Here is a 26,338-nt window from a genome sequence, read left to right on the forward strand (position 1 = left end):
TCAATTAAGTCGGTACCAAATCAGTGCTACTATATCAATAATAATAGACAACTGCATGTTAGAAAGGCATATAGTACGACTTGATCTATCCTCTAATGATTTTTGTCGGGTTTGTTTCTTTGCGTATGAGAAAGAAACTGTACTCCACATAATATGTTAGATCCTTTCATGGTCTAAGAAAATGTTAAACAACTTTATAACCTCTTTGCGTACTGATCTGATAGAATTATTATTCTTTAAAACTATAGATATCGTATAGTGAAAATATTAAAATTTTACTTTTCATTTTCATTATTTATTTTCACTGTGTTGATTAAAATTAAATGAGTTAATGATTAAATGGATTATGATGTCAGATGTTGCTACTCTTCTTCTTGTTGACGCTACAATATATTCTTTTGACGTTTCGATGTATCTCATGTAGTTTCTCCACAACAGGATAATCATTACTTTATAATAGTCTATATATATAATTTATATACTTATTCAGTTAGTTTCCTTTTATTTGAATGCGAGATTCGGGCCTTCTCGAAAACACTATATCCGTCTGATAAATACCTTAAACTTCCTTAATGGTGGTTTTAAGGGTCATGTATGCGAACAGTGGCTCATCTGCTGTATACCAATGGCGGTTATTTGTTTTAAAATGAATTCTAGTCTGCTCATTTCCATCGAACCTATTAGTGGTGTTACTTATGATATATTACAAACTCCTAAATATTTATCAGAAAATTATTAAAAATAATATTGTTTTCAAAATCGTGCTTTTGAAGCAACCGCGTCTCCACTAGTCATATATATAATAGAAATAAATTTACCTAAGTTAGCAAGAAGTTATTTAACCTAATTTATTATACATTTTTCATACTTTACTTGTCTAGAGAGCAGAAAAGACTCTCTCTCCAAGTAAGGGTACATTTTATTGATTCATCTCCAATCGTGCACCTCAACGTTTTTTTTTTCTTGGAGACAATCACATATTTTGTATAAGAGAATTGTTTATATATGAACAATTTAACAGTCATTACTATCGATTTCAATATCTATTTCGTCTATTAAATAATACCTAATATTAATATTATTAATTCATATTACATATTTTTATTATTGCATTGCTTGTAGTAATGGACACATAATATGCATTTCATTAATTTATTTATAATTTTCATGTTTATAATATAATAAATATTTCTTATATATTTTACATAGGTTGATACTTTACTCAAAAACGGTGCAAGTCCGAATGAACAAGCACTTTGCGGTGCCACAGCTCTACATTATGCGGCTGAATGTGGTCATTTGGATGTTTGCCGTTTGCTTCTTGACCATGGTGCACGTTTACTGAAGAATGAGCAGGGTTTAACACCGGTACAACAAGCAGCAGAACACCTACATGAAGGTGTTGTGGAACTATTTATTGAAAGACCAGGACTTATGTATAAAGAAGAAGTATATAAATCTTTAAAACTTACTACAAATTTCAAGTTATTTAATACTTTGTATTTAATTTCAGGTCATAATGGCTATTGAATTAATGGGTGCTTGTTTCGCTAATGATAAAGATCATTATAATATACAAAAAGCATATCAATATTTAATGCAAGCAATGGAAATGCGTTATTCAGATCCAGAAAACATAGTACGCAAACGTGTGCTGGCACCCATAGGCGCCTATGACGATTGGTTTGAAACTGAAAATATACCAGAACTGCAAGCGATACGTTTAAATCATCACTCTATACATATGGAATCACTTACTATACGCGAACGTATACTAGGCAAATATTATCCGGATTTACCACAAGCAATAGTATATCGTGGTGCTGTAATGGCCGACCAAGGTCGTTTTGAACAATGTCAGACCTTATGGAATTATGCTATTGATTTGCGTATGATTAATAATGTATGTTTGTTATTTTGTATTTAAATATATTATATCTTTGTGAATAATTTTTTATGCATTATTCTAGATATCCGTTGAAAGAGATTTGTTGCGTTTCGCGCAATTATTCTCTCAAATGCTCAGAATTGACAGGGCAATTATAGATCTCTCAACTGTTTTATCAGTACTTGTCAAATGCCAACAAGAAATAGAAAATAACAAATATAAAATTGCACATCCAGGACCCAAAGATCTGCCCCAGTTGTTAATAGTAATTATTTGTCATAATTTTTTGATATTGATAATAAGCATTATTGTTATAGGATCACAATGAACAGAATGTCGTGACGGCGTTGTATATTATCAAAATAATAACAAAGTTATCCTGTCGCACAGACATTGAAGTACTAAAAGAACAAATCGATCTTTTATATTCAACATTACTTAAATTTATACAATGTGATACACGATTAGCAGACGGTCAAACTCTGCTGCACTTATCTGTGAATGGAGTTACACCTGTGGATGATTTTTTACCAGCGGCAATATGCAGGTAAATTATAGAAATATATTATAAAATTTATAATTACTGTACACTTAAATACAGTGGAACTTGAAAAATCTAATTGTGCATATCTATTCGTTTAATAAACGTTTAGCAAATTACCTTCTCTTATATTATCACTATTTAAATATAAGTAAAAAGATAGCTTTGTCCCTGTCAAAGCTTCAATAGCCTTTACTCTGTGCGTCAGAATTAATTAATAATAAGCTTGTAGTTACGTATCCTAAGCTGATATGACCAGATGGTATTGCAACTATAATCAAATCTGATTTGATCGTTTCGACTATTATTGAAATTATATAGTATAATTTCCACTTTTTGAATGCACAACTTATGAAGAATTCATTTTTAAATATATCAGTGTTTTAGACTATATCTGTGTATTCCTTCAGTTTACTTCTCTTCTCAGTCAAAACAAAACAAATTTTCACGGTATATTATATATGTTAATATTAATATATAGTATCAGTTTTGACACTTTAAATCCAAATTTGAAATTTAATAGTAAACAAAACAGTTTTTTAAAAATATACGGATCTGAGTCATCATTTTATATGATAGCTTTATTTAAATCTGAATCGATCAAATGAAAATTATTTATGCGTGTATATCACATCGCATGTATATCCCATCCCATCTTAAACCTGGATACAGACATTGTTAAACTATATTATTTTCACTCTACATGATATTTATACCCAAATCTAAGTCGATCAGATGTAAGATATTTATATATATCACAATTCTTTCGATAAGTCTCAACATGCTGAACAAAAGTATATTTTTTCTATCCAATGTTTTTCTCACTACATTACAATCATTATTTACCTTCAATTAAAAATAATATAATATATATATATATATTATATATAATATTTACTTAATATAATATATACAACATACATATGTATGAAATGTAGTTCCATAAAATATATCGACGATCTCTACACCTCTGTGTATTCGTGTATTCGCACCCATTCTCAATATGAATTGCGGGACCATATTTATACATATGTATATTCAGTATTTAATTGGTATGATTGCTTAAAAAAATAAAATTTTACTTTAATTACTTAAAGTAATCAGTGCTTCGAATCGGAATTTTTTCCGTTCTGGTTTTCGTTTCGGTTTAAAACAAACAAAATATATTGAAATTTAGCTGACCATTCAACGCCAAGTATGCTAAGTACTCATCATCAGTGGTCTTAGGAAATATTTGAATTTCTTTTTAATTAGTTTATAGTCCGTATATAATTTGTTTCGACCGATTTCTGTGAATTTTTCAATTTTTATTTTATGTAGTTATCATTATCTTTATATTTTTAGATTTCCATGCTATCGTACAGCTTTGTTGCTAGTCAATATTGGAGCTTCTGTTTCTGCTATTGATTGTGATCGGAATACACCATTGCACACATTAGTTTCAAGTGTAAGTCTACTTTATATAATTCAAAAATTTATTTAACACAAATATAATATTTTTCTGTAGACGCAGTTCTCACCTGAAGAAAATCCACACCTTTCTGTGCAAGTGGAAAAACTTGTGAAACTTTTTGTAGATGTTGGTGCACATTTGGATGCAGTGAATGCACAAGGTCTTACACCAGCACAAGCTAGCAAAGTTGGTAAGTAAAGAGCTAATATCTTTATTTATTTCAATTTTAAAATTATTAAAAAATTCTTTTTATGATTTTTAGTCAGTATTGGTAATCTCATATTGGGCTTTCAAAATTCTATGACATCTCTTAAGTGCCTTACATCACGTTGCATTGCTCTGCATAAAATCAAGTACCAAGGATTGATCCCCACATCACTGGAAGCATTTATACAAATGCATAGTGCTGAGAAATTCTGTGCGTAATTTATTTAATATAATATATAAAATAATGTTTACATTTGGCTGCAGTATTTTGTAAAGACATTTAAAAACATGAATAGACTTAGATATGTCATAAAAAATTTTTAAATTCTAATTCAATCAACTTAAGATTGAATTACTATTTTTTAACTTTTACCAGAATAACCTAATTTGAATTTAAATTTAAAAAAAATAAATATAAATTTTTTTATGAAGTCTATTATTGTTCCTAAAAAAACTTGCAGTAAAAATCGTATGCAAATTTATTTTGTAAATTTAATAATATTATATGATGTATTTTGTTTTGTACTGTCTGGCCAAACTGGATCAATTATTGTTAATCAAAAAGAAAAAATTCAAAAAATTATTTATTTTTATACCATTTTTACACATAATTAATTTGAGCATTGAACAAATTTTTATAACGAAAAATTCTATTTATTTTTATTTTTTAGTTTAAAAATATTTTGACTGAATTAGTTATATATATAAATATATATTGTAAAATGTATTGTTGCATATTTTTACCGCCCAAAAAATTTATTATATTGCTTAAATATTTTATTTATTTGCCAAACTAAAAGTCTAACTTTAATTATTGATTAATGGGAAAATAATTGTAAGATAATAAATTTGTATAAAATAAAAACGAAAATATAAAAACACTAATATTTTTTAATCGCATTTGTTATATATATTTTTAATTTTATTATTTTAAAAGCGACAAACGATCTTAACCAAATATTCAAAAAAAAAACAGTTTATAATAATTAATTAAATTTATATAGCCGTGATTTATGCGTTTATTTTAAAAATAGCACATTAAGCAAACTTGCAGAAAGGCAAGCGATGTAAACCAAATATGCAGAAAAAAGAATTTGTAACAGTTAATTAAATGTATATAGCTGTGGTTTACGAGTTCATTCTATAAATAGCACAGGAATTTCACTTTTTGTATACGAATTAAAATAAAAAATTGTTAAAATTCAAAATTTGAATAACGCAACTTGAATATACGTTCACTTTTTGTGTTAATAGTAAGTCCACGGTTCAAATTCGATTGAAAGCGATTCTTACTACTTATAGTCTAGAAATTATGTACGTTTAAATAAAACAATCGATGTTTTCAAAGTCTACAGATGATGGATAATTTGTAAGCATATGAAACATACAGGTGTTTCATAAGCATATATATTACTAAACTTATAGAGATTTTCTGCAGAAATATGACTTTCCATATACGATAATTAATTATAAAAATAATTTTAAAAAAATCGGTGAATTATGTCCAGAAACTGTGTCTCCAAATAATTCAAAACAAAATAGAATATTTTTGAAAATATTAGTGAGAAAATTCTTCACTGTTTTTTTGAATAGTAGATATCATAAGATGACCTAATATATATCTTGAATTTAAATTTACTTTCTTATTGTGTAAGTTTAATTAGGTTGAGTATGTGGTCTATGTAGAAGACCGTTACTTTTCCCCAACGGTCTTCGGATTTTTTTTTACTTAAAAAGGGACAGCTATTATTAATCTCTAGTACTTTATGAGTTTATTTTATAAGTCCTGGATTTTTTTCTAAAGTTTTGTTTGTTAGAACTTTATTAGTCAACAAGGATTTTGGGATGGATTGGAAAGTGTCTAAGCTAGAACAAACGAGTGATTATCAAGACAGCTTTTATACATATGTATTATTATACGTATAGATTTTTTCTTCTATAAAGTTAAGTTTTTTACCTTACGAGTATGGGTATACATACGGTTGCAAACTCTAGATTCTGTAAAAAAATGAGGAGTAAGCCACACATGTGCTGTTAGAATGTTCTGCGCTAATGCATATACGGAATAGGCACCTGGGAATGTATATTCTTACAGAAGAGGCAATGAAACTCAGTAAAATAGATTTTATACTACTTTTTATTGATGCAATAGGGCTTAAAGACCTACTCTAAACCCAGATGGATGCACAATACACCCGACGGTCGCAGTGCCGCATCCTCTAACAATAATAATAATACTAAGTTGATTTTCAAATCATTGTCCATGTGCTTTTAACCTGTCGTTTGTGATACGTTAATATGCTTCCGCCTAAACCCTTAAATCTCTGCCCTCCTCCTGAAATATCTTCTCAAACAAAAATCCATTTTTACAATGCCTGTGTTAAAACCGTCCTATTGTATAGATTAGAAACTTGGTTGATCAACAGTACAACAACATAGAAAACTTTAAAGCTTTGCCAGTAGATGCCTGGGTAATATTTTGAGAATCTGGTGGCCACGTAGAATTTCAAATATGGAACTACTTCAAGGAATAAACTAAGAAGATATCAACAAACAAGTTAAGCGTCGGAAATATAATTGACTTGGCCACACTCTTCAAAAGCCGTAAGACGAAGTATTTCACGTAACACTTAAATGAAACTCCCAAGGCAACAGACACAGAGTAAGACCATGTAATACCTGGAGAAGAACTAAAACAAATGAAACCGACGAGTCTTTAAATGAATTACGTTAAATTGCTAGAAATAGAAATAGTTGGTGATTGTATGTAATAAGTCTATGCTCCTGATGGAGTACTGTTAATAATAATAATAATGATGCCCTGGTATAATGCTTATAGGGCTTTTATTAGAACCCTTAAACTATTTCTACATTTGACAGTTGTATGCCTTACGTCCGTACATCTATTTAATTACAAATTTATAGAACAAAAGTTTGTTCAATAATTAGTTCTAGGCTGTCAACTAGTACCTTACAGTATTTAATATTATAAAAAAAAAATTTATTACATATTTTTGCATATAATATTTTATTTTAAAAGTTACTAAAAATATGAGCGTAATTTATTTAAAATTAACAAATAGTATTTTCTGCTTGTTAACAATTTTATCATATAGAATCACAGTTCACAATTAGAAATACACTAACAAAAGTTCCTTTATAAAAATATTAATCGATTATAAAATTTTGAAAACCTCCTTTTGGATACATTATAAAAATTAAATTTTAGAAATAAGTTCTATTTTTATATATTGGCTTCACTGCTTTTTGAGGTCTGATGAACCTTTGGATACACTTCCGGTTGACGCATTACTTCTTCATAAGAGGGTGGTGGTGCTAAAAGTATAAAAATATCATAATTTACACATTAGTCCTTTTCACACTAAAAATAGATATAAAATGTATTAATTATGAAAAAACCAAAAAGAATGACAATTATAAATATTATGAACAATAAACTAATTTTGCTAGCACTTAGCATTAGCGACATCGACATCATTATTTGCTAATTAATTATTAATTAAATAATTTTGTAAAAATAGAAAAAGGACAATAAATTATTTTCCAGCTGATACTTAGTCATATTTACGTCAATTAACTATAAATGACCTCACAGATTATATTAACCTTATGTGTATATTAATTTTTAATAAAGTATTTGTGACGTCATTTGAATTTACTTACCATTGATAATGTATTCCTCATCATGTGTGTAGGCAGGATTAATAACTGCATCTGTTGGATATGTCGCCGTTTCGATGGTTCGTTCTTCAATGGTTGAACGCTGTGATCTATGTGAGTGTCGTCTTAGACTTTGACTATTTTGATGATAAGAATCCATTAAACGATTTTCGCTTTCGATGTCGTCCGATTGTAATTGTATAACGTGAATTGAAGGACGTCGACCTGGTAAGGAAAATAATTTTATTTTTAATTATGAGAAGAATTTTCTAAATTTTAAAATAATTTTAAAATAAAATTTATAATTTAGATTAAGAAAATAGAAATGCTTCGAACAGTAGTATATAGCAACAACAAAATTTTTATTTAATTCCAATTAATTGAATTTATGGCTGACCATTGATTATTGCTAAATACCCATCATCATTGATTAATGAATTATTTCTTATATTAATTTATTCATTAATAATTTATTAAGACTACCAGTACCTGTCCGTATCCTGCCAGATTTAAAGCTTAGAGTCAGTGTTCGTTACCCAACTAAGCAATTTTGGAATTATTTCTTATATTTAATTATTTGTAAATAAGTTTTTGAGACTGCTAGTATCAAGTATTGAACACGTACCCTACCAAATTTAGAGTTCAGTGTCAGTGTGAACAGTGACTCAAGTAAAGTAAAACCGTACTTAACTACATATTCGAATTTGGAATTTTGTTTAAACTTAAAGCTTTTAATACTGTTTGAAAAATTTCTCTATTAAATATTATAGTTTCTGTAAAGTAACTACGGTTATAACTGACGTTAAAATCAAATTTAATATATATTAGTAAAATTTAATTCTATTTTATGAAATAAAATTTATAGCTATAGCTATATGATCTAACAAAGCTCTACAGATAATTGAAACTCAATCATGGGCGTAAGGCGTGATATACTGACATGACAGAAGCATTTATATATTTTTAGAATGAGTTCATTAGTTCTCATTCAGCGAAAGGACTAACGGCCATTGTATTATTTTGAAATAATTAAACGTTGTTGAAAAGTTTAATTAATAGTTAATTAAGATAAAGCTATTCTAACTAAGCTACACCAGATGCGCTTAGTGGATTATAAAGATATTATGGATTAACATATGACTCAGTAGCTTATTAAGACACAACAGTTCATCAAGCTAGTTTACTATATTAAAGATAATGGTTTTCATTAAAAAAGAAGGGGTTAGCGGCCCTTTGCGATAACAAGAACAGTCATCGCTATCGACGTGATGATTAAGTCTTGAAATAAGATCTTATTATACTTTAATCAATAACAATAGAAACGATCTTCTTCGATTTATTAATTTTAATGGTAGGAAAATAAGAACTGGGAAACTTTTAAAGAAACTAGCTTAGAAAATGATTGGAAGACAAGCAAACTTTCCTTACCATTTACAAGCACGTGGAAAAGAAAGATGGGATTTAGTATTGGATTTAGAAATGGAAGATAATGTAATAAGGAAGTAGAGTAATAATATTTCAACAAATTTAGTTTCTATTATACACGAAGACCTTTCGTAGGACATTTCTTTTTTTCGTGTAACGTTCAGAAATGTGAATTTGGAATAATAATAATATCCGGTTTATAGATAAATTATCATTTTTTCTATTAACTATCATTAAAATTGAGTTTTTTACCCAATCTATGTTAGGTATTAAAATTATTACCACTCAATTGGTCAGACATTCTATTGTTATTAATATTTCTAATATCTTTTAAATATATCTGAATTCTGGTTAATAAATGGTTTCCTTTATTTATTTATCTGATTGATAAGATTCTGGTAATAAAATCTGAGCGATATTTCCACATTTCCAATTTTCTTTGTCTTATGATTTTCAGAAAATAAATTCTGTAATTTGCATCCGTATTTAATTTACAATTTACAAACTTTAATTAAAGTTTACGATTCTTAACTTTAGTCTAAATCAGATTAGAATAATTTATTTAGAATCAGAAAAAGTATTTTTATAATTTTTTTAGATAAAGAGGTTTTCGAACAGAAGTGAAACAACAACAAAAATTTATTTTTTAAATTATTTTAATTAATTGAATTTTTGGCTGACCATACAGCTGTTTCGAGTATTGCCAAATACCCTTCATCAGTGGTCTTGAAAATAATTCTTATATTTAATTATTCGTAAATAATTATTTTTGAGACTGCAAGTACCAGGAATCGAATCATTACTTATATATCATTACTATCATTATTTCTATATCATTACTTCTTAAAGTAAAAATAAACATCTCAAATTCAGTGGCTATTTAGGGGAAGTGGGGAGAGGAATTAAAACATAGATCGCCCCTTGATAATATAATATTCAGATAACGCACTTCAAAAACGACATTAAAATAAAATTCTACAATCAAAAATTGTAATCTTTTTGGAAAACTTATGTGTAATTATTATTTAAAGTATCTATGACGATCAAGTGATGAGTTACTATAGATTTTCCAATGAGAACTGTTAGATTAGAAAAGCAATCTGAAAAATAAGAAGTTACTTAGATCGAATATAACTCTGCATTATACTATTATTTTAGGATAGGGTAGGCTGAAGGGGCGATTATTAATATAAGTAGCAGTAACACTTTTACTCGACGATATCAATTATATATTGTGTTGCAAAGAGGAAGCGAGCTACTTTCTATATAATTTAAGGTACTACCTTTATTTAACCATTACTATCTTCATATAAAATTTAGAATAAATAACCGCTATTCAATCCAAATCGGTAATTAGGTAGTCATTGTTAGATTACATTTCCTTTTTATCGTAACAATTCGTGTATATTGGGGCAGTTGGAACTCACATTTCAATATTTTAATCTGCCTATTTAATAAATTGCTTATAACATAGTCCTATCTTAAAAACGCTCAAGACACACTGCCAGTTACCCGTTCGGATTAAATGGAAACTTTAGAGTTTTCTTATATGGACTTTGACTCACAGCTTTTAGTTGTTAGATAAAATGGGGGAATTCTATGTTAGTTATAAAATTTAATATTGGGGTCTGTAGTTGTTTCTAAATCGGGTTGTATAAGCTGTTTATAATTATTTAATATAATTATTTTTTACTATGTTGTGTAGTCAAAACGGTGATTGATTAAATGTAATAGCATAAACATTCCAATTTTTAAAAGTTGATTTTTTATTCTTTTTCTGTAATTATAATATAAGCCATTATTCCATTACCGGTTTGGATTTTATTTTTTATTCTTGTTTGATAAAGCTTTTTAAATGTCATACTTTGACCTGCGTAAACCATAAACTTCTCAACTACAACTACTGTTACCACTGTTTAAAATATTAAGTATTCAAAAAATTGATTAAACTGACTGCTCACTACACCTACTTTTAGCTACAAAAATTCAATCCACAAAATGGTTAGGTTCCCCAGCCAATTATTTTAATAGTCTAATATTGTTTATTGTTCATTACTTTAATTAATTATATATTAATATGTAAATCGAGATTTACTTGTTAATCAGGCTTTAGCTTAAACATCGATTGTTATATTCTAATGTCAGAATCCTATCAGACTTCACTCACGACTCACTGCGCCTACTTTTATCCACAAAAATCAATCCACAAAATGGTTAGTTTCTCCAATCAATTATTTTAATAGTCTCATATTGTTTATTGTTAATAACTTTAATTAACTATTTATTAATATGTAAATCGAGATTTACTTGTTAATCAGGCTTTAGCTTAAACATCGATTGTTAATTTCTAATGTCAGAATCCTATCAGACTTCACTCACGACTCACTACACCTACTTTTATCCACAAAAAATCAATCCACAAAATGGTTAGTTTCTCCAATCAATTGTTTTAACAGTCTAATATTGTTTATTGTTAATTAACTATTTATTAATATGTAAATCGAGATTTACATAAATCGAGATTTAGATAAATCGAGATTTACATAAATCGAGATTTACATATTAATCAAGCTTCGAGATTTACATATTAATCAAGCTTGAGTTTAAACACCGACTTCAATAGATGGATGTGCCACTAAACACAGTCCATTCAAGCCCACAAAAATTGTAACTATTTAGTCACTTACTCTTAAATATTTTTCATTGTTTATTCTTAAGTTGCAGATCGCAATAAAAGTATATAAAAAATCAAAAAAAAAAAAAAAAATTCCAATCTCAGCACCCTATCAGACTTCTCTATTAATTAAAGCTTACCTGTTCCAATAGCGTCGGTGTAATTATCGGTGAAAGCAAAATGTGGTGTGATTGTTTTCTTGCACTTTAGAAATAAGACAATCAATATCCAGCCCAGTATTAGAACTAAGTAAACAAATCCCAGCATACTAATTAGGCACTTTGAAACTAAAGTCTCTACAGCTTCAGAAACAGTCCTTTCGCACTTCACATCGGTTCAAAATATTATATTTTTAAATTGATTTTTTTTTTTCAGTTACAAAAAAAACTTTGTTTTGCTTTAAAAATCAATAAAATTATAGAAAAATTAAAAAACAATACGCGGCACTGGACATTTCACTTGGCGCGCTTGCTACTAACACATTGCGGGTCAAAACAGGAACTGAAAACTGAAAACAGACCAAATACCTAAAAAAAGGATACATAAGTGGTGCGCTTTCCATTGTCCGTGAACGTACTTAAATGGATTATTTGCTGAGGTGATGGTTGGCTGTATTGGCTGCTATGGCGCCCATTGTTGCTTGTATTTGAATAGGTTTGACCACAACAAGGCAGACGCATCCGACGTGGTTTCTGTGTATAAAAATACTTCTGCTGGCATTTTATGGCATTTTTGCAGTACCGACACACCGTCCCGAAAATGTGGGTGTGGGTGCATGTTTTGAGTTTTCGTTCAAATATAATATGACCAACGAACTTTAATGTTTTCTTTGCTTTGCTTTTCTTTTAGGATTTCTATTTACTAAATAATATTTTTATAAAATTTGAAATAATACTGTTTATATTTTCCTACTGTTTATTTTGTCTTGTTTTTCGTTTTTTGTGTAATGTTTTCTGGTCTTTTATTTTTCATTAAGATTATTGCATTGATTTTAAGGGTCAGCAAATTTCTCGGATTCTATTTCAATATTCTAAGCTTTTGACAAAATTTTTTTTAAAATAATTTTCCAAGAATTATAGTGATTACAGTATTACGCCCATTTACAACTTTACCTGACAATTTGCTAGGTAAGGACATCAATTATAACAATTTGTTAACTGGAATTTCTTACAACGCGTTAAGTAGTTTTCAGGAAGAGGATAGAGAATAGAGAATAGTTTCCCTAAGCCTTTACGAGTATGAGTTTTGCCACAAAAGTAGCAATAAAATATTTAATGACTTCAAAAAATATAAAAACTTTACTAAAGCTTGAAACTTAATTATGCAGAGCACAGCAAATAAATTGAAAAACCTTGAAATTAATATATATGAATAGACGAGTAATGTTTGAAAGAATGTTATGAATTAGTAAAATTAATGCTTTAGAGAAATGCTAGAAATTAATTTTCCATATAGATTACCACCAAAAAAAATCAGGTAGCAGATAATATCAAAGGTTTTAACTGAATCTACTTTATAAAGAGGTTTTTGCGAATAGTAGTGAACTACAACAACATAAATTCATTTTACATTATTTTTAATAAATTTAATGTAAGGCTGACCATACAGCTCTTACTAGTATTGCCAAATATCCATCATCAGTGTTTTTAATTATTCGTAAATAACTTTTTGAGACTGCAAGTACCAGGGATTGAACTCATGCCCTGCTAATTTTAAAGTTTAGAGTCAGTGCTCTTTAACCAACTGACCCAAAGCCGTACTTGACTTTTATGTACGCACATTTTTCTGGAATTTTGTTACTTTACTATAAAAGTTTTATTAACAAATTCACTTGCTGTATTATATTAAAACTAAATCATAAACTATATTCTTTTTGTAACATGCTAACATGCTAATGTTACTCCACGAATCACATGGGCGAGACCAATATTTTGTGAATATAAGTTGTTATTTAACGTCAAATTTTTGAGATGAAAGTGACTATTATATTTAATAGAAACTTAGTATATTTCATAAAGAGAATCTACATTAATTATTTACTTTTGAAACCTGTGACTATTATATTTAATAGAAACTTAGTATATTTCATAAAGAGAATCTACATTAATTATCAACTTTTCAAACCAGTGTTCCATTCGAAGTTCTATTATAAAAGCGTCTGCAAAGGATTACTTGATATAATTCCATCTGTATTATCAGCAAATTTAATAATAAGAACATCATCAACTACTGTTAACTCAGAAGTGCAAATTATATAGAGAACCCAATACGTTGCATTGTGGAACTTCAGCACCAATCAAAAGATCTTGGACTGTTTATCTTGACATTTTACATAATTATGTTTATTTATTTTATTAGGACAAGTAAGATTTTGATGTCAAATAAAAAAAAGTAGAGGAAAGATTTGTTCATTTTGTAAAAGAGGCCCGGGTAACAGAAACAATTCGGAGCATACTGGAAGAACTATATAGCAGGTTTTTTATTTTCTAGAGCATAGAATTATATTTATGTATAGTTGTCATTATCAGGTATATAATGTTTGTACCCAAATCTAAACAGATATATAGCAATAATGTTATACAACCCCATAATTGATAACAATTGTCTCAAAAATTTTATTTCGATTCTAGACAAATTCGCAAACGTGAAATAAGTGATCGAGCTTATATATTATCGAAAAAATATGGAGATTTTATTAAAAAAAAACTAAAAGCACAATAACTGCATTTGAGATATCAAGAAATATTAAAAAATAAAACTTTTATGTTTTTGATACTCCAGTAAAATTAGAAAAAAATATATATTGGAAAACGTTAGGAATGAACTAATCACACAGAAAAATATAATATTAAATTCGGACTTTTTAGTTCTCACTTTCTCAAGAACTAGTCCTCCGTTGAGAAAGTGCTATTAAAATAATAGGGGTATTCAGGCAACTGATTAGTTGCTTAGTTGATTCAAAAACTTCATATAAAAAAAATTTAGCATATTAATGTTAATCAGTTGCTTGAACGACCCAAAATGCGTAATCTGATTAGTTTGTTGTGTGTAAATGTCTTGGCAGCACTCGCATCAACAGCAAAAGCAAAACATACGTTAACAGTGAAAATTGTTTACACACAATTTAAACAGCTGAGAGAGATAGCTAATAAATTTCGATACAAAAGTTCATTTTAAGTTATTATTACGACACTTGAGACTGGCAGCACTATTAATTAAATTTGTACTAATCTGAGAATCACCGAAATAGTTGATTCTCTGCTTAGTTTCATTTTTGTGTGCAAATTTTTGTTGTAATCAACTACTAAGCAACTAATCAGTTGCGTGAATACCCCTAATATAATTATTTTACTATTTTGATTATTTAAAAGGAAATTTATAAATCAAAAGGTAAAGAAAATGCGAAGACATAACATATCATGATATTTGTCGACGCATCTACACTGGCAATACTTTAGCAAGTTTCTTATATATGAATGCATATACGCATTTTCACATTTTGTATACAAAAAAAATGTTATATGCTTTTAATCATCATGTAAATGTATACAAAAATATTTCCAAAAGCAAAAGTAGTGTAGCCTCAGTGTAAATATATCTGCTTTATCTAATGTAGTGTAGTTTCATAGTTGACAGACGTTATAATTAAAAATATTAGAAGAAAGTTTAGCGGTTGTGTGCAAGGCTCCTAATTCAGTTTCGTGAATATTTATTTTTAATAGCTAAAAGCGATATTAAAATTAAATAATAAAATAAATTTGTGTTGTATACAAAGTTTAAAGTGAAATATTAAATTATAAATTCATTATTGAAAATATTGTCTAAAGTTTTAAACAAGATGGAATCATCGTCACGTACTAATCTCGCTACTGGGTGAGTATTTACTTAATATATTTATATTATATGTTGTTTCAACAATTTCATTTATTAAATTTATTGTATTTAAATTTTTGTATACAAATGTATGCACATTTATGTTTAAATATTTTTTAATTCTTTTACAAAAAGGCAGTAGCCTTCAGCAGCCATCTTGAATGAGAATTCTAATAAGAATATGAATGGAATATGTGCGAATGTATGTATGTAGTTGATTTTGTTAAATAATTAAAAGAATGTTTTAAATTGGTCTTCTCCATATGTAATGAGTTGGCTCTCAATCAATTTTAGATGTGGTCGCAGTTAACTGTGGTAACGACGTTCTAAAGCGCTAGAACGCATTGAATGCCTACATCTTTAGTACTACATCTTTCCCATTTGTTTAATAACATTTATTTATTTTTATAAACAATTGCTATTGTTTTTTTATGAAACATTGAATGAGTTTATTGGTTCCAAAAATAGGCAGTTGTACGTCCTGAAGCCACTCGTCAATCACTACGACCAAGTGCCCATTCACCAGCCTCGATAGGAATTTTACGAGCGGCTTACAATGAGTTTAGTACTTTCCTTTGCTTTAGATCTCAAATTTAGCAACTAATCATCATAATTATATTTATAAAAACCAAAAATATTTTTCTATTTAACCTTGTTTAATTTACATTCATCGTAATATATCTTATTTTACAATATATGTATATATATGTATTAACTTTTGAAAAATCTGCTTATGCACTAATTTTTACCCATTTTTTCATAAAAATATTTTATTATTTTCTTATTGTCTTAAAAATACCAAAAAACAAATAACAAAAATTGAATTTTTTAAAGTTTATAATTTTTGTGAACGATTACCACCTGCTAAAGGCTTATTTCGTTCATCCCACAGCGTCACTCCATCACAAGCACAGAAGCTTTTATAATTTTGTAATATACCTGCAGCACGTGCTATGATGCCACAAGCAAGCCTATAATACAAACAAAAAAATAAATATATACTATGTATATATAAAGAAACAAATTAATTGCATTACCTTCTACCCGCATTACCATCAATACAACTTTGTGGCGTTTGTCCGCGTCCCAAATCATCTTCATGTTCTGTTATAACAACTGATCTGCCAATTATATCCCAAACTTCAATCATAGGATCAATAAATCTAAAGTTTGCACGTCCACTCTCATCTGCACGTATATTTCCTAAATCACCAGCATGTCTTTCATTAGGACCATCATCTCTACCGCCATGCGGTGAATTGCGTGGATTATAGTGTGCACCAACAGATGCACAACCTTGTGACACATCTCCGGTTTCATGTACATGTAATCCATGCAAACCGGGTGTTAAACCATCTACCACACCATCTACAACAACACCAGCCGTATCTTTTGTCAATGCACTAAATCGTACTACTCCTTGTATAGGTGTACGATCAATAGTTCTGCCTGTAGTATTTATCATAGCCACTGCCGATTGACCACCATAGCCTGAAAGTACTGCTTTACGACCGGTACTCTCAATTTTGTCTTGTATTTTAAACCACGGTTCAGTTGTGGTTATTACCACTCTACCTTCAGTCTCATCAAACTGTACATCACCCATACCATGTAGTGCTTTCCGTACGCTATCAACACACTTTGGTCCACACATTTTCACCGCAAATTCCACCTAAATAAATACTGAGATTTTTATGGAAATTTAATGAATTGCAGACAGGATTTACCTTTATTTCGCTCATTATAGAGGGAATTTAATATAAATGAATTGTGGTATAAGTTAATTCCAGAACTTTCTGCAAATAAACAATGATAATTCTAAAATATAGAAGTTTGTTTTTCGCGTTTCTGTGTTTTTGTTTTTTTCCTTTTAGCAGCTGTTTTGACATTTGTACGGAAATTCTGACATAACAAAAGTTGAGAATTGATAACATATCTGTTTTGTTATTTTGCTTCAATCTCTAGAAGCCGCTGTAAAATTAATTTTTAAAATGAAAGTGAAATGTTTAAAAAATGTGTAAATGCATTTGTATTTAACGGACACAATATTTAATTTTATAAATTATTTAAAATTGTATATATTCATAAAGTTACATTATTATTTAGTAATTACGGACGTGTGCGAGTTAGGCTAAGTTGCGTTCTAAATGAAGGAAATTTTAAGTTGCGCCAATAATGTAGTGATGTGTCGATACGTGTTGATAATTGGATAAATGTGTGCAGTGCAAAAAATCCCAAAAAATATCCCATTTGATTTAGCATCAACTTAGCCTAACTTGCACACGTCCTACATATCAAAGAAGATCAAGATATTGTAAAACAAAATTAATAAAAAAATGAAGTAATTGGACCTATTTACACTATCATGAACGTGAGATGAACTTGGCGATAACATGAACTGGGTCTAGTGTAGTAGTGAAGGGTACAGAATTTGAGAGTATTCAGCATTAAAAAGGTGAACATAAACATAACATTGCATATGTATGCGTGTCAAGCTGAAGAAACGCAGCAAAATTTCATTGCGTGAAATTCATGAACTCACATTACACTCTCTTTCCTCTCTCATCAATAAGCAACCGGTTTGCAAGTTCATGTTCATATTCATGATCATGATAGTGTAATGGGCCATTAGGTCTGTTTCACGAGGTACTCATAGTAACTTTTAGTAACACTGTGTATACACAAGAGCGTTCCATTAGCAAATTTTCGAGTAAATGAGAGCATATAAGAGAGCGTAACATCCCTGTCGAAATTTGAAAATGCTACACAGACTTTACTCATACATTTTAGCAGATTAAGTAGCAGATTAAGTAACATTTTATTGTTTTTGATATATCATATTGAGAAAAGAAACTATAAAACATAACTTATGTTAATTTCCTATGTTATGTGAAATAAGCTTAAAATGCTTGAGTGCTCCACATTTTGGTAAGTTAATGAAATATTCAAAAATGGAGTTTTAATCACTTCGTTGATTCACAAAATCATTGACTACTACAGATCTACTAAATAATCTTACTAGTGATACCATTTGGTGCCACTTGGAACCAGCCAATCTGTGTAGCTTACACTCAGCCAAATTAATGTAGGATGGTGAGGGGTTCTAGTTTTTACTCATTTCCCAAAATTTTGGCAGCATTTTTCCCAAGCATTTTTTGACAAAAAAAATCGAGATTTTAACACGTGAGAAACTAAAGTTAACTAGGTAAAAATTACGCTGTTCTATTTTTATGTTGTAGGTTCATCCTTCCTCTTTAAAGTAAAAAATTTTAAAAAATTTATAGTAATATCTTTCACTTAGTTCGTGCTAGAATAGTTTACGTGGCTACACTTTCTTGGGTATTTACACTTTTAGCCCAATAGGCTAAAATGGGTTAACTGTATTAGTTCCATTATCTTGGAACAGCATTAGAAAAAGTTGAAAATTTCAGTCCAACATATTGAGTTAACTGAACATTCTAAAAAGCTAGAAAAGTTCTATACAAGCTAGATGAAGACATCCTATATATTTCTTATAATCATAGGATACGATGGAAGTCACTCTTCCTGGATTTCTAAAATGTGTGGTAACTGAAGAGCATGTAAATGAGAATGACGGCACTTATTTCATAAAACAAATCCATTTACAAAATCACTACCTAAATCAATTTAGTTTATAAAATATTTCTGCACGGTTTCAAAGATATGATCTATTTACAAAATCAATATCTAGAGCAAATCAAGTAAAAAAAAGAAAAAAAAGAAAAAAAAAGATCAGTTTTTAAATTTAAAGCGTTGCAAATTAAGATTAATAATGAATGAGTTAATGATATTCATTTGTTAGTTACCACTTATTCAAGATGGAACTGCAAAATGTTTATATCATTGGATTTTTTTTAAAGATCAGACAGAAACATTCATTAATTATTACTATACTTATGTCATGCGATTATGCGATATCTTCATCTCGTTCTCATAGAGCCAAAGAAGTCTAACAATATAAACCAAAGGTTAATTACTAGCCTAATGTCTTATTAGGATATTTTATTACTACACTTAATATTTTCAAGTACCGTGTCCCAATCTTACTAACAATAATAATAATATTAATGGTAATAATGTAATCCAGTATCCAGTATAATAATAACAATTTATTATTCAGAATAATAGATTTATTGTGTTTTATTTCTCTTATTGTTTCCATATTATTTAGAATATGTTTTGAGCATTCATTGAAAAAATCATGAATATGATATATATGTTTACTTTGTCACTTTATAATTTTATTAATTGTAAATTAATTATCTGCAGTCTTTGTGAATAGTTATTTTAGATATTGTATAATATCTAAAATATTGTATAATATTTAAAATAATTAATAATTAATTTATTAATAATTTTTTATTATACAATATCTTAAATAATTCCGAAGCAAATCTTAAGACTTCTTTTTTTTTGATTTCGAAGAGGTGAGCGGTAATTGTTCGTTTGTTTTTTTATATATGTAACTTCAGGGCTCTTTGGATTCGATCGGTCCTAGAATATGCAGCTGATAACAATAACTATCTTATCTTAAGAATACGGAAGTTTATAAAAATACTTGATTATTTTAATTTTTGATTTAATTTTTATTAATAATAAATTTATAAATTTATTATTAAATTCATATATTATTTATTTATTTTAATCAGTAATAGAAATTTCTAAATTACTATATAAGTTGATATATAAAAGTTTTTAATATATATATATATGTTAAAAAAAATATTTTCTGTTACCTCTAAATATTTGTTATAATCATGGTTGTAAAGCCTCGCAGTATTTTTAGTTCTGATGATATTTTTATAGTCTCTACATAAGGACATCTTGAGATCTTTTGTATGTATAGGCTGATTTGAGACATAAAATGAAAAATTAACTATAGTTCACAGTTCACATATCAGAATTGCTTGCTGCGCTCTATTATTGTATAAGTAATATTATTACAGGCTTTCTGATGGTTTTTTAAAGCAAATCTTGATTTCTAGAATGGTTTGGGATTTGATGAATGGTGAATACAGACCTCTTTGTGTTAGTGGTATTATTATTGAAAAGCTTTAACAATTGTTGTTGTTGTTGTTGTTTGTAGTAGCCCGTTGAGGCCTGCTTTTGTAGTCTCTTTGGGGGGTGTGGAACGGCTGTTGGTGGTCGAGATCGACGATTGGTTCCGGGACGAAAACCCGGTCTTAATAGCCCGTTGGGGCCTGCTTTTGTAGTCTCTTTGGGGGGCGTTGAACGGCTGTTGGTGGTCGAGATCGACGATTGGTTCCGGGACGAAAACCCGGTCGTAATTCTAATTCTTGGATTTAGCCTGACTTGTTGTGACCTGACTCTTCATAGGAAGAACATTGCATATAACAATAGTCAAACTTTAGCAAAAGTTGTAAGCTGCAGTTGGTAGTTGTTGGTAGATATTATCGGAATGTAGACCTGGCAGCTCTTAGAGTCGAGTGCATCTGGAGTGCATTTGATTTTTGTTTATATTTTAAATTAAAATTTAATATATTATATCAACTAATGAGTGCAAATCTTTTTAATTTTGCAATAAGTTTTATTGTAAAAACAATCTAAAACCAAAGTTTTTGAAAAATGGATTTATTTTACTTATTTTTATTTGTTTTAAAAATGCGTTAGGAGAAAACCCTTGTGTTAAATCACCTCTGAACTAATTTAAAAATTAACAAAAAAAGACAAATTATATATGCACAATAAATAATAAATTACAAATTATTAAATAATAAAGCAAAAAATTTATTTAAAAAAAAATTAAATAAAAAAAAAAATTAAAAACAAAAAAAATTGAATTAAACAAAAAATTAAATTATTTAATTAAATATCATATCCAATGTTTTTAAAATAATTGGGATTATAATAGCAGGTAATCTTATATTATTTTATTCTACAATATTTAAACAAACATTTCATATTAAATATATCTTCATTTATTTATTAATAAATGGAATTATTTATTATTTCCGTATGGACTTATCGCATTGCAACTCTCACCATTTCTAACTTTTTAAGCAAGTCCATTGAGGTTCAATGGACTCTTACATAAATTTTTGTTTTTATAATTGAAAAAATTTCTAAACTTTTTAATATCAACAATATACAATAAAAAAAATTATAAATATTAAAGTGCATTCATCGATGTTAGTAAATAATTCTTGACCTTCGCTTTCCGAAGTCGTTGAACTTAACGCAAAAAGCTTTCCGGCAATGCTTAGAAACTAAATGGATTTTTATCTGTTTTTGCGAAGTCATAAAGCGTTTCGAAAACTTGGTCAAATTTTTGCTTTCGTCAATGCTAGTTCCGAATTGTTGGAGAAATTGTCAACTGCTGCATTTCGAGAGTAGCCGGCCAAGTAACCTTCAAAAAGTTCATTAACCGTGCTCTCAAGTTTTATGGAAAAATCACCTTTTTCAAAATAATCAAAATAATTGATAATTCACTATTTTTAAGCTTTCGATGAAATTAAAAAATAGTTAAGATAAAATTTACTATTAGCAAAAAATGTGAAAAAATCAGGTATGAGTAAGTCTGGTTAGAATAATTTGCGCATTTAAAACTATAAATATTTTGGTAGTAAAGTTTGAACTTAGATGAACTTAAATTTCAATTTCATCTTAAAATGATCAAAACAAACACATTTTGTTTAAGATCGATCTTATGAACTTTAAATGTACACTACGAAAAACAAGTTTTTAAATACCTCTGTAGAGGAATTTATCACAAGTGCTACAAATAGTAATAATAAAAAATTTGTGGAAATATTTAAATTAAGTAATTAAGTCAGTTTAATAAGGTATTTCTTATAAACTGAGTTTAATTGTAGATATTTTTATATTTTACTGAATCACAATAACAAAAAACAAAAGCCAAAGTACTAGCTAACAACATCAAAACTTAAGAATGAAAAAATTTACAACAGAGAAAGTAGGAGCGAATAAGTTGTAAGCATAAAAAAATTACCAGAAATAATTTTTGTATTAAAATTTCTGCAAATAAAGATTAAAAGCTATCATAGCTTATCATTTGTGTGAAAACACATTATATAAATTTATTTATGATAAATTTGAGCTGATAATTCTCCAACTTTTTAGAATCATTCGTAAAACATAATTTCCATAACCATCAATGTAAGCTTCATATGTTGTTGGTTCACTACTGGTAATAAATCTCGCTTCTTCTAACAATTTCTTTATGTTTGGAATTTGAAAATATTAGTGAACAAATTTTGTTAATATGCTATATGGAAAAATAATTTATAATAAAATTTATAAAGTTTCGCCACTATATAAAAATATAAAATGTTTTTTTCTAACAAATGGGTTTGTTTTTCTTAAAATATCACTAAAATCTCTTATTCTGTCTTGAGTGTATTGTTATAGTTCCATGTTTGGAACACCTTTAATATTGACATATCTATTCATTTGTCACATCGTAGACACATCTCCAAACATCGTTAAAAAATTGTCACATGGTAAACTCCTTACTAATCTAGCATTGTCATATCTAATCACTATGATATAATAAAGAATATGTCTATGCACACCAGGAATGTCACATGTGATACGTCTGTGCAGACCATGTATATCATATGTCGGCACGATCACATTTTTCAAGGTGCTGCGATTTGGCCATGAGTTTGGTCAAAGTGGCTATTCTGAACACTACGGTACATGCCGATATGGCTTGATGCCTCTAATATCTCACTTTTAATATACAAATTTTTATACTAATGAACTAAACACTAAATCCCACATTTGGTGTTTGTTATTAATCATTATTTGTGTAATTATTGTAAAAATTTCATACACTTGTTGTCGTTAAAGTGCGTGACTACACTTTTGTTTGATATACTCGATGCAAGAGTTTAAAACTTAAGACCTTATATCTATGTCTTCAGAAAAACTTTCTGGGAATAATGAAATTTAACAAAATTGCATTTACTTTTTGTCGCTAGATGCCGTGACTACACTTTTGTTTGATATACTCGATGCAAGAACTTAAAGCCTAATATATATTTCTTCAAAAAAGTTCCTGATAATAATGAAATTTAACAAAATCGGTTGTCAAATCACTATGCCGAGCAATATGTAATCGTCTTTCCAATTGTAAGTCAAAATATCATTATGTTTAAGTGTTTGCCACAACGTTACTCTGCGGTCGGATTTCCTAATTGATTTGCTTTATCTTCGTAAATGCTAAGGGAACTAAGATAACTAAAGAATTCATTTGGTAGATCTATATAAAGCAGATATGATTCTTTGTTATAGCATTGTATCTTATATACTTATAGCAAATTACTCTCCTAATAATTCTTCAACAAATAACTATTATAGACTGTATTATAGACTATATATATTATAGACCTATAAATTGCTAATTTATTACTTAGCTTTTAAGTAGTTTTGCAGTCAATAGGATTGATTTAATTTGTAATTCGCACACTTCTCTAACGCAATGAATGAAACAGCTTCAGGTATAGTAAAATCTAATGATAATAAAAACCCGAAAGCTTCGCTAAGCTGAGAGCACTTAAAGTTATTATCTACATAAAAGCTTTGGCTAGAACGCTTACTATAAGTTTGGTATATATATAAATAAAAGCTGAAATATGCTTCAGAGAGCAAATAAAATAGTTTGCTAGCGTCGTACGGAACTAGAACTGTAGAAGCATTTTTTTTAAAACGAAATTATTGCAAAGTACTGTTTGTCGTTGTCTATTTGTTTGTTTGTTTGTTTGTTTAAAAAAAAAATGGGTGATATTAGTGAAACATTAAATAAAAAAAATAACACAAAATGTGAAAATTCTCAAAAATTAACGGAAAATAAAGACGAGGAATTAACACCAAATATTCTGAAGACATACGCTAATTTGACGCAACAAAGCTTTTTAAATGCAAGCGATCTAAAAGTGCAACCCATTTCAGGGGCAGGAGATAATTCCTATGGTTTAGTTCTACAGGTAAATTGTAACGCAAAATCTGGAGAAAGTTCAGAAACTCCATTTTCAAGCATTTTAAAAATTTCTCCAAAAAATCCCGCACGTCGTGCTCATATGAATGTTTTTGACTTCTATACACGTGAAGTTTTTTTATATGAGAAGGTCTTTGAAGAGTTTCACGTGTTGGCCGAAGAGCGAAATTCTATAAATGGAGAGTCTGCAGAGAGTGCATTATTCGATATTGTACCGAAAATGTTCAGCTATTCGCTAGAAAATCATGACGAATTTATCATTTTTGAGGATTTATTAAAAATTGGTTATATACAAAATGCTAGAAGCAAACCTCCCACATATGATTTGGTGCTGAAGACATTTCAAACTTTAGCCAAATTTCATGCAATGTCATTTATATTGCAAGCCAAGAAACCAAAAGTCTTTACAGAGCTTGTCTCACAAATGGTGGATAATTTATTTACCGAGAATATTGCCGATGTGTCTGTAGAATTTGGTAAAACATATATAAAGCGCACGCGTGACATGCTTGTGGAGGAAACTGAGCCAAAAACATATGATAACACCGCTGATATGATTGCAGTACTAGACAAGGTAGAACAAAACTTCAAAAAGGTGGGCATAAGTTGTGTACAAGGAAATGCATGTGCGCCTTATGCAGTCATTTGCCATGGTGACTTTTGGAATAATAATATATTATATAAATTGGATGTAAGTTACAATACATTTAGCTACATTATATACTAATATTATTTTATTTTTTTTTTTCAGAGCAACCAATGCGCTGAATCTGCAAAATTTGTAGACTTTCAAATTGCTCGGTATGCTGCCCCAGTACTCGATTTAATTCATTATACATTTACTTGCACGGAAAAAACTTTTCGAGATGCTCATCTTAATGAATTACTTGATATCTATTATAAATGTTTAGCTAAACATATATGTCTATTCGCTTTAGACCCAACAAAAATTTATCCAGAGCAAATTTTCAAGCAACAATTATGTAGATATGGAATTTTTGGGCTATGTATGGCTGCATTCTCTATACCATTTTTTATATCTAATTCTAATGAATTAGTGGATTTGGATGAAGTTTGTGAAGCAATTTCTGTAATATCTGCACCTGAGGACTCAACAACACAAAACGCAAACAACAGTGTACCGAGCTCGTCAAAGGACTCAGCGAACAAAAGTGAGGAAAATAATGAAAAGAATCGTGCATTAATTAATGATTATTATCTTTTAACTCCACGTTCGGAGCCTATATTTAAAAGACGCATGACAGGGGTTGTATGTGATATATTAAAGTACGACATGGCGGATTATGTATTAAATTTATAAAAGTAGTAATTATGTTATAGAAGTACATTATTATCTTCTTTTTAAAATATTAATTTATATTTATTTTATTTAAACTTATAAATATATGTAATAAATGATTAAGAAAATTATGTAAAGTATATAAACAATACAATTTGTTTCATATATTTATACATATAAATATAAATAGTATATATAAAAAATAATATATAAATATAAATTTATATTGTATTGTTTATATATTTTATATAATTTTCTCATTTATTCATTTATATTTTATTGCTTATTTGTTGTA

General features: G+C 28.6%; 4 protein-coding genes across 5 annotated transcripts in view; 2 read left to right on the forward strand and 2 right to left on the reverse strand.

The window, feature by feature from the left end:
• The window catches only part of LOC119681637 (protein fem-1 homolog B), a 21,886-nt gene extending 17,487 nt beyond the window's left edge, over positions 1-4,399 (forward strand). For both annotated transcript variants that reach the window (XM_038094881.1, XM_038094882.1), the window contains 7 exons: positions 1,210-1,449; positions 1,514-1,903; positions 1,971-2,153; positions 2,206-2,435; positions 3,774-3,876; positions 3,937-4,072; positions 4,145-4,399. In XM_038094881.1, the coding sequence (XP_037950809.1) occupies positions 1,210-1,449; positions 1,514-1,903; positions 1,971-2,153; positions 2,206-2,435; positions 3,774-3,876; positions 3,937-4,072; positions 4,145-4,308 (1,446 nt within the window). In that variant the 3' untranslated portion in view covers positions 4,309-4,399. The remainder of the gene's footprint in view (positions 1-1,209; positions 1,450-1,513; positions 1,904-1,970; positions 2,154-2,205; positions 2,436-3,773; positions 3,877-3,936; positions 4,073-4,144) is intronic.
• A 2,752-nt stretch (positions 4,400-7,151) lies between these two features.
• Positions 7,152-15,898, reverse strand: LOC119674796. Its single transcript, XM_038085950.1, has 4 exons — positions 15,872-15,898; positions 12,010-12,193; positions 7,774-7,995; positions 7,152-7,425 (listed from the first exon to the last, which is right to left on the reverse strand). The coding sequence occupies exons 1-4, from the start codon at positions 15,896-15,898 to the stop codon at positions 7,334-7,336; spliced, it is 525 nt and encodes a 174-aa protein (XP_037941878.1). The 3' UTR covers positions 7,152-7,333.
• Positions 15,899-16,529: 631 nt separating this feature from the next.
• On the reverse strand, positions 16,530-17,641 carry LOC119679666 (copper chaperone for superoxide dismutase). The gene is made up of 3 exons (XM_038092153.1): positions 17,470-17,641; positions 16,780-17,414; positions 16,530-16,713 (listed from the first exon to the last, which is right to left on the reverse strand). Exons 1-3 carry the CDS (start codon positions 17,482-17,484, stop codon positions 16,578-16,580), a joined length of 786 nt encoding a protein of 261 aa, XP_037948081.1. The 5' UTR covers positions 17,485-17,641; the 3' UTR covers positions 16,530-16,577.
• A 6,762-nt stretch (positions 17,642-24,403) lies between these two features.
• Positions 24,404-26,081, forward strand: LOC119681426. The gene is made up of 2 exons (XM_038094611.1): positions 24,404-25,434; positions 25,495-26,081. The coding sequence occupies exons 1-2, from the start codon at positions 24,523-24,525 to the stop codon at positions 26,062-26,064; spliced, it is 1,482 nt and encodes a 493-aa protein (XP_037950539.1). The 5' UTR covers positions 24,404-24,522; the 3' UTR covers positions 26,065-26,081.
• Positions 26,082-26,338: the final 257 nt, after the last annotated feature.

The sequence above is a fragment of the Teleopsis dalmanni genome, chromosome 2 (assembly GCF_002237135.1).
Source record: "Teleopsis dalmanni isolate 2A chromosome 2, ASM223713v2, whole genome shotgun sequence".
Lineage (NCBI taxonomy): Eukaryota > Metazoa > Arthropoda > Insecta > Diptera > Diopsidae > Teleopsis > Teleopsis dalmanni.